Source organism: Gymnodraco acuticeps, unplaced genomic scaffold, assembly GCF_902827175.1.
Source record: "Gymnodraco acuticeps unplaced genomic scaffold, fGymAcu1.1, whole genome shotgun sequence".
NCBI classification, from domain to species: Eukaryota; Metazoa; Chordata; class Actinopteri; order Perciformes; family Bathydraconidae; genus Gymnodraco; species Gymnodraco acuticeps.
In genome coordinates this window covers 2,160,246-2,170,265 of record NW_022990459.1, presented here as the reverse complement: position 1 = coordinate 2,170,265, position 10,020 = coordinate 2,160,246, and the positions used below count along the sequence as shown (strand labels likewise).

At 39.5% G+C, this 10,020-nt stretch overlaps 1 protein-coding gene across 1 annotated transcript in view; it reads left to right on the top strand.

The window, feature by feature from the left end:
• Positions 1-8,027: 8,027 nt before the first annotated feature.
• amdhd1 (amidohydrolase domain containing 1) overlaps positions 8,028-10,020 on the top strand; it is a 6,995-nt gene continuing 5,002 nt past the window's right edge. Inside the window, exons 1-3 of the mRNA XM_034226019.1 lie at positions 8,028-8,370; positions 9,300-9,406; positions 9,973-10,020. The exon at positions 9,973-10,020 is cut by the window's right edge and continues 17 nt beyond it. Coding sequence (XP_034081910.1) covers positions 8,234-8,370; positions 9,300-9,406; positions 9,973-10,020 — 292 coding nt within the window. The 5' untranslated portion in view covers positions 8,028-8,233. The remainder of the gene's footprint in view (positions 8,371-9,299; positions 9,407-9,972) is intronic.

Genomic DNA, 10,020 nt, shown 5'->3' with positions numbered 1-10,020 from the left:
TTAGCAAGCTCCGTAGTTATCATTAATTGAAGTGAATCACAACGTTACCCTGTCCTTTGTGTGTGTGTGTGTGTGTGGGGGGGGGGGGGGGGGGGGGGTGACGGTTTGCAAAGTAACGTAACGATCACTTCGGTTAGATAAGTCAAGTAGACCATGCTACACTATACGGAATACTCTTACAAAAGCCCTGCATTTAAACATGTTACTTTAGTAAAAGTATGCTAGTATAATTAGGAAAGTGTTGTTAAAGTATTTAAAGTAGACACAAGTTATACTATTATATAATTTGATTTATTGTTATTACCGATGCACGAGTTGACTTAACTGTTGTAGTTGGAGCTCATTTTGAACAATGAGCTAACTAATTATTACTTTCATAATGGTGTAATGTGCTGACTATTTTCTACATTAATAGATGGTCTGGTTTGTTCAAACTCTCAAAATAGTACGACATGCTGTCATAATTACCCAGAGTCCGAAGTGACACCTTTACAATGTTAAAGCTGTTAGATAAATGTAGTGACGTAAAAACTAAAGTTACCAAAACAAAATCTCTTGTTTTGGGCTGACAGTAATGATTCAAGAAATAGTAGATAAATAAATAAATACACACACACATCAATCTGTTGTGGATGGAACACAACAAATGGTGCTCTTACCTGTGATGCCTCCTCCAAACATTATAACCAGACTGTATCATTCAAACTATAAGTAACAGTTCTAGCTACTTGACTTTAGACAAACAATTCAAAAGACAAAATCAACACAATTTATTGAAAGACCAATCTTTATTTCTCTCCTTTTGTTTGTATTATTAAACCCTGTCAATCTAAAAAAACTGAGCAACTCAACAGTTAACTTTATATTTCTTATTGTCCAAAGCATCTATTACACTATTTGTTCCCCTCTCATATTCACAGGATGGATGATTAGAGACCTTGGGGGAGACCTCAGATTTATGAACGTCCTGTCTGTTGGTTTGGCCAGAGAGGGCTGAGGGTATTTCCCTGCGAGGAGGAGTCCTCGCAGGGAAAGACTCTGCAGGCCTGACCCCCAAAACACACACAGCGTCTGCGTCGCGTTACGGCCGCGCCGCGGCGGTCGTAAGGATCGCGGCCACTCTAGGCAATGGGTGCTAATACACCACACGCGCCGCGTTACGGCTCAGACGCGTCCCAGAAGCGGCTCGGCGCAGCGCTTCTCTAAAATTAGGATGAATTCTATTTTTGCCGCGGCGCAGCCGTAAGGTAAAGTCGGGCAGGCAGCCCCCCCTCGCAGGAAGTGGAAAGGTGAGCATCCGGGCCAGGCCCATCCCCCACATATACTAATTTAGCAGACCCCACAACACCTCCACTGCGCAACGCACCATGGACGACGAGGTGTTCATAATGGAAGTGGAGAAACACACAATTTTATATGATGTAACCAATGCTTTTTACAAGGACAACATCAGAAAGGAGAAGGCCTGGTTTTTAGTCGCTGCAGTTTGTGGAGTGGAAGGTAACAACTACATATTCATGTTTTAAAGTTAATTAATACTTGTAGGTACAGTACAGAGCCATTCAGTAGTTTAACATCTTGTGAAAGTCGTTAAAAAACTGTTCAGTAAACTTGCATTTCACAATAAAGTAAGATCTTATTTCCTATATCAAGATTATTATATTATTATTATTTTGTATTTATAATTTTATAAATATTGGTTTTTTAACTATACTTTATCTTGTGAATTTGGCCCAGGGATAAATACAGTTGTGTTTAACTCTTTATAATGATATTATATTTTTGTATTATAATTTGTTTTTATTCATGTGTTATAACAACTACCCAAAATACTCTCAATAATGTTTAACTACGTATAGCCTACTTACTTGTAGAAGTACAAATGTCCAGGAAATATTCCAAAATCAACAACAACTGCAAGGCTGCACACACGACGCTCCGCTTCCGCAACGTTTTGAAACGCGTCTGGTGTGTGTTGTCGCAGGAGGAGGTCGCAGCGTGGCGCAGCCGCAACGTAACGCGGCGCAGACGCTCCTGGTGTGTTTTGGGGGTGAGGGAGGAGGACCAGACCTGATGGAGGAGGACTTGCACCAGCTGCACCTACAGAACTTAGCCCATGCTGGGCATAGCTGTTACCACCTGCACAGGCCTGTCAATTAACAGATTAACATTGAGTGTAACTTATGTATATTATTTCGTTTTTATTTAAAAAAAAAAATGGTGATGGTTCATGCTTGATAACTTTTAGTTCACAATTCAATAAATTGTATTTGCAGTCCTTTTGTCCGTTATTCTTACTGAAAATGTTAAATTACACATTCACATCTGACTGAAGATTGGCACCATTTATTTGTGACGTTGCCAACTCTGCGGTACAAGGCACAAGTATTGTGAAGCTCATAAAGTGAGGCAAATGCATTTGATCAGCTGACTTTTATCACATCAGCTTCTCCTTTCCCTCTTGGATGTTCTTCTAGACCCTCAGAGAAAGAGAACATGGTGAAGCAGTCCTGTCTCTCAGGCCTGTCCTTTCCTAACGGAAATATCAAGAAACATATTATTGCAGAGCAAGTGTGTTATTTAAGAAAGAGGTGTGTTTGTTTGTTCATAAATATAATGATTTTCTTATTTGAATGTGTTTTTTATATCCAACAGTGTACTACAAAGATAATCAGGTTATGAATAAACCGTTCTAAATTCATCAACATTGAAATAAATGTATTATTCAAATAATATTTAACTGTTATCAAAACTTAGTGCAACTGTAGAAGCTTGCTCTGTTCGGTTGTCTCACTGAAAGTATCACTTTTAACTAGGGCCGGGACTTTAACGCGTTAATTAAGATTAATTAATTACACAAAAATTAACGCATTTTAATCGCACTTATTTTTGCACCGTGGAACGTTTCTCACTGGATGAGTTTCAGGCGTACCGATTATACTGGAGCACCAACTAACGTTCATGACTTCAGACAACAACAAACCACAGTGAACAACAGTGGGAAATGTTGTTTTAAAAAACGGACGGATGGAAGCGTCGATAAGAGCACGGTTGTGTGCAAATTATGCAAAAAGGAATTCGCATATCACCGCAGCACATCAAGCCTCAAGTATCACCTCAATGCAAAACATATAGCAGCTAGCGTGGAAGCTAGCGTGGACGTTAGCCTCTTTTATCGCGTTCACACCAAAAAGAGCTGGTACTAAAATTAGTTAATGAGAACCTTTTTACCCCCACGAAAGTCCCTGCTAGAGAGCAGAGAGCTGCTAGAGAGCAGGGACTTTCGTACGGCTCTCTTGTGAGAAAAGAGCTATATTTCTGATTGGCTGGGCGGATTGCAAACCACGCCCCGTAAAACTCCCAAAAAGTTTTGTGAAGCCGCCATTTTATTATCCTCGCATTAGCATTATTAGCATTAGCCCAGCGCAGAAACGCAGAGAGACTAATTTATGGCAACACAAAATAAAACATGGGAGCGGTGGAGATGAGGAGGTGTCGGCGTTCTGGCGATTTACTCGGAAGGCTTCAGTAGAAGCTGCTGGGACTACCAGCAGCTTCTACTGAAGCCAGTCCCCAACTCCGGGGACTTCCGGCCGGGGACTTTGGGCGGCAGTATACGCCGTGAAGTGGTTTGCGGCCTGCCAGTAAACCCAAAGCAGAAGAAGAAGAAGTGACGTCAGCGGCTTCATTTGCCTAATCCACCCCCAGGTTCAAAGAGTTCTCATGAAATAAATTCTCATGAACCTTTGTGGGAAAAGTACTGCGGTGTGAATGCGCCTAATGGTATACTAAAATCCATGTGAAAAAAAATTGCTTCTCACTGTTCTTAGGTCAAATATGTATATGCGATTAAAAATGCGATTAATTTCGATTAATTAATTACAAAGCCTCTAATTAATTAGATTAATTTTTTTAATCGAGTCCACAGTCAGTATGCAGAGACAAAGGGTCGCAGTTCTCACTATGTTCAATAATATTTGCCTTAAATACATTGAAATGTGAAAGTTGAACAAAAAAGTGATGTTGCTTGGTAAAATGTAAATGTACCTTTTTCTAAGAAAGTGCACTCAACATCACTGATGTGTAGGTGATCTAGTATTTAGTCATGTTTAATGGCATGTATATCAGTGTATTCGAGTCATTACTTTATGCATTCTTTGTAAAGTATGAAAAAGGTGTACCTTGGAATCCGTGCTGAAGTTCTCTGCTGTTAGGAGTCCAGATCTGTCTCTCCTCCTCTGGTCCAGCCTGTCTGGATCACCTTGAGGACACTTTGAACAAACAGATGTAAAGTTACATGCGTGGCTTACAGACTTCTTTACATGCAAACAACTTTTGATCTTCTTTTAAAAACAGGTCATAATCTTATTGTTATACTTAAGAAATTGCTGGATATCACAGTCCTTATACTGTATCAGTTTGATTGAGTATTATTGTGTAGGTCCTTTTTATTTTACCGTTACTTTGGATGAGGTTTTCATGAGTCAGTCAAATTAATTTGTTTTCATATGCCATATTCATATGCATCACACACGTAAGGATAAGACACAAACCTATTCAACAAATGCAATGCAATGGATAAGCTTCATTTCCACTGAAGTCACAGATAACGTCATATCTAATATTTAAACAAATCATTTCCTTGTCACTAAAGCATTGACTACGCCAGGGGTGGCCAACCCGCGGCTCTCGAGCCGCATGCGGCTCTTTGCCTAGTTTCATGCGGCTCTTCAGTTAATATCGAATTGTATATGTGTGAGTTTGGGGGAGAGACACTGACTCCTGACTAGTGTTGCACGGTGTACCGATACTTGAAAGGTACCGCGATACCCTGCCGTTAAAAACGTTACTATTCCTCCGTTTCATTAGTATCGGTACTTTAAGAATGACGGGGGAAAGTACTCCGGTGAGAAAGCGCCGTTTAATAAGAGCCGTGTGTGTTCAGCGCTCTGCTTCCATTCCCTGCACTGCAGCCGTGCCTGCAGTCCCGCCCCTCTCAAGCACGTTCTAAGTCCCTCCCCTCTCTCATGCACGCGCTAGCTGCCAGAGAATGTGAGAAAACGAGAAGCATGGCTGCAAGTGGGAGTGCAACTGCCGCTGCGCCTCGGCTTGTTGACAAAAAAGACGCCAGAAACGACATTTGGAAGTATTTTAGCTATATCTCTGACAGTGAGGGCAAGCCACGGACACCACGAGGCCCGTCTGTAAGAAATGTATTAATTTGATTTAATACGAATTATTGTCATTTTGTTTTATTTATTGTTCTCATTGTTTAAAAGTTTGTGTTATGGTTATGGTTCTGGTGTGAAATAAAGCACGATAATTACATTTAAGACTGTTTCCCTTTTTTTTCAGAAAAGTATCGAAAAAGAATCGGAATCGCAATTCTTGACTTGGTATCGAAAACAAAATGTTGTTATCGTGACAACACTAGCTAGCTACTCCTGACAGTTAAACATGATATTTAGTAGGTCTGTTAAGTATTGAATGCTGATAATTCTGACGTAATTTGGCCGGTCAAAGTTGTTTGGGCTCGGATAAAATCGCTCCGTTACTTTCGTCCCGTGTTACTTTCGTCCCGGCTCTCCCTACGTGTGTATGTGTGGTGTCAGGAGTCAGTATGAGAGGATGACAACGCGTCTAATTTTGATGTGGCCCAAGAGCCAATCACAATAATACCTGTGATGCAGTGAACCAATCACCTTTGAGGGGGGGGGGGGGGAAATCTATCGTTGATTAAATACTATCCAGTGTTTCCCCTACCATTGTCTTGGAGGGGCGCTGCTTCCCGCCAACGGAGCCCCGCGCCCCCCCTGGAATTCAAGGTGTTTAAAAAATATATATAATTATTTTTTTTTTTTAAATATATACATAGCACCAAATTGCAAATAATCTATAACTACTGTCACTTTTCACATTGAACATGTGCTCTTTTATTAAATAAACTAAACGCTTTCATTTTAAGTTGTGAGTTTAGTGTTTTTGACCCTAAGAAACACTGATGCATTAATCAATAACAATAATCCACAGCTCCTCTCTCTGCTCCAGAGGATTTAAAAAATATATATCCCAATGCCACAAAAATGCATCACTGACGTGGTTGAAATCTTGTCTCCAGAAAACAAAAAACTGAAACAAGCGGTATCAGTGACTGTGTGTTTGATGTGGCTCTTTGCAGTAAAATAGAAAAAAATTGGCTCTTAACCTCTGACTGGTTGGCCACCCCTGGACTACGCTATTCATCGTCCTTAAAATGCAGATACATGTTCCGTTCTACAGCCACGATAAGGCTGTTTCTCAAGTGTGATGATAATACAATTAAAAGAGGCATTGGTAATAATATTAAAAACAACAATGTTTGGGTCGTTCGTCGGATAGGCGGTTAGCTGCAATAAATAACTCCAGTTCAACAAACCATATTACAATATCTAAGGGAGCGTTATTTCTGGACCATCTTGAAATGTGACGTTCATATTTTAAAGATACACACATTTCATTGTGAGGTTGATTTAATATACACTAAGCCTCTCTTCAACAATACGTTGACGTTAGCTAGTCTATTTTATGCTATAGTAGAGCATAGCTAATTTAAATGAACCTTAACAATGCATACAGTAACCTAACTAGCAAACTAACTATCTAACGTACAAGGATGACCTTATTTTAGCAACCTCGCACAGAAGCCTTTTGGTATACAGTAGCATCCCACTTAATGTTATACACTCTTGGATGCTACGCATAGCACCGTTAGCACAGATGGAGCTACGATTGTTCAAATGCTAACCCAACTCTAAACATTCATTAACGTTAGCTTAATAAAAACACCAGTAACATAACATAAAGTACGCAGGGTTGACTTACCGAAGAAACTGCATTCATGGACGGTCTGTTTCAACCGCAGATAAATCCTATATTTGCAGGACGAATAGTCCACCAGGAACAACACAACAAACACGGCCGAGTTCAAGTAGTGTTCTCCTCATGCGCTGAGCCCCTGTAGCATCACGGAGCTAACAGTGAGACAGGTGAGCTAGGAGCAGCAGTCCCGTTGTCATGAAGGGGGAATCTAACTATATACAGAATATGTTTTTGTGGATCCAGGCTAGAAACATGTTCATTTTCTGATGTTAAGTTGGACATTTTAACATAGGGTCTACGGGAATTGCTCCCATCTGCATCCATCGCCTACAGTTTACAGCATTGGGCTTCACCGCACTGTACCGGGGTTTGCCGCTTGGCTCTGATAGGCCAGAAGTCGGTTTGATTGCATTCGGACTCGATTGCTTATCCTGTCTGAGTAGCCCGGATGAGGCTGCATCGCAATTTTTGACGTCGAATTTTATACACCGAATTTTTTGACATCGAATTTTAAACACCGAAATATTTGACGTCGAATTTTTTTCACTTGAATTTTTGGGATCTGAATTTGAACATTCGAATTTTTTTAACTTGAATTTTTACATTTTTATTTCACATAGGTACATTCGGAGCAAAAAAAAATTCAGATACATGATTTTCAAAGTAATTATTTTCAATGCTATAAATTCGGTGTCTGATAAAATTCAAATACTTCTGTCTCTTGTTTGCTTCCATAAGTGTCTGTCTGCAATTTACTCAGCGCGAGTTTGGGGACTTTTCACTGAACGTGACGTATCGACGTATCAGTAATGCCTGACGCAGCATACTCAACGTTTCGTTGCTCTGATTGGCTGTAGGTCTATTCAAATTGCATTCGGAGGCATTTTGATCTGACCGCGGCCGCGCTGATATTATAACGCGAGAGAATTTTCACACCTTTAGTGTATAAAACTCCCCCACTACTTAGACTATTCCGTGCACCCCTCTAGCATAAGCCCGAATGGTCTCAACCATATTGCGGCAGTAACGTGCACTTGTTGTTACAGCAGGATCAGTTTGTGTGTTGTGGACACGACCGTTAGATTTTCGAAATCCGTGTTCTCAACATGCTTACTTTAACATACTTTTTCATGGTAGGGCTAAGCCATTTCTTGGTATGGCTGTAGCCTACCCCAGCCATACCCTGGCGCCGCCACTGAATGTAACAGAAGCAGTTTATGTAAATCCTTCTGTAATTATTACTGGATTTCTGTGATGTCTGTGACAGAAGCCCCGCCTCTCTGTGCACTTTAAACCCTGCAAATATTTGCCTTTTCCCAAACTAGTTTGAAGCCAGTCACTCTGAAGCTTAGTGTCTACTTTGAAGGAATTAAACATGTCCAGAAATTACAGACTTCTGGTGAAGAATGCCAAACAGGTGGTTCTGATCTGCAACAACGGAGAGAAGTTCATGACCAAACATGAGATACTGAATCTTTGTGTGATTGAAAATGGAAGCATTGTGATAGGAAGGTAAGCATCAGAGGTTATTTCATACAATGTGATGGGCATGAGGGGTCACCTTCTGTTAAATCTTGTAAAGGTTAATGAACGAATGTAAGGCAAACTGCATACATTATCATGTGTGTAACTTCATGTCAGCACATGCAGGATCTGCAGGTTTGATAGTTTAAAAATGGCTATGGTGGCTTGTTACACCGGGGAGAACATGTTGGATAGCTGAAAACTCGGGCAACATTTATATGACTGTTGATTTTATTTCCCTTTATTAATGTTTACATTTACAAAAATAAAGGTTCAACCTTTAAATAAAAAACATGTCAGTCCAAGCTTTAGCCAGAGTTGTACTTGGTGCATGTTCACATCCAACCTGTGCTTGAAAATGGTATGGTAAAGAAACCAGAGATGTAAAGTAACTAAGTACATTTACACAAGTACTTTACTTTGGTACAATTTGGAGATACTAATACTTTACTTAAGTATTTCCACTTTTTGTTACTTTGTACTTCTACTCCACTACAATACAGAGGTTGATAATTTACTTTAACTCTACATTTATTTAATACCTTTTAGTTAACTGCAGATTTGGATGAATGATGTTAAATATAATCAAGTGTTAAATCAGACTTTAGTTCCACCTGGAGTACATTCACAAGCTACCCTGTAGTATACAAAGTCATTCAAACTAGCTGCACCTTTACCAGCTTTGAGAACACTAATGATCAATAATTATAATATATTTATAAATATGAAATGGGCCAATCTTCACGAGTACTTTTACTTTTGGTACTCTTAAGTATATTCTGATGCTAATACTTTTGCACTTTTACCTGAGTAACATTTTTAATACAGGACTTTCACTTGTAAGTGAGTATTCCTACACTCTGGTACAATATCTGAGTACTTCCTCCACCTCTGAAAGAATGTTACTGTGTCTCTAGTGACGGGCTGATCACAGCTGTGGGTCCTGCAGAGACCATCAGGGATCAGTTTGCAGGAGCCACCTTTGATAAAGTCATTGATGCTACAGGGATGTGTGTCCTGCCTGGTGAGTATCTGCTCCATAGGGTTTATATGCACGTTTTCTGTTTAGAGGAAATGCATTACAAGCAGCATACATGTTCCATTTTTTATTTATGAAAATAAAATGTCCTTTAATATATTTCATAGCATAGTAAATATTATAAACTGTACAATAAGTAACTTGTAGGGTCAGGTAAAAAGAGTAATACAAATATTGTGGTCTGCTTAAGAATGATACAAGTACAAATATAAAAAGGTCGTTATATTATATAAGATTCTGCCAAGTCAAACATTTAACGTTTTACAAGTGGTATCTTTAAAAGTATAAAAGGACGGTATGTCTTCAAAGCTTTATGTTATATTATGCAGCTAATATACAGTACATTGGTTTAATAAAACCAGATCAAGCTGTTAGTCTCGATATATATTTCATGAGAAAGAAAAGATTTAACATCATGTGAAATAGTTTACAATCACAAAAAGTGCATCTGTTATTTACAGTTGTGAAGAAATGAGAGATGTTATGTTTTATATTTGCAGTTTTTCTTCAAATAGATGCTATGTGTGATTTGTATTTTGCTGTTGTTTTAGGGTTGGTTGACGCTCACACTCATCCCGTCTGGGCTGGTGACAGGGTGC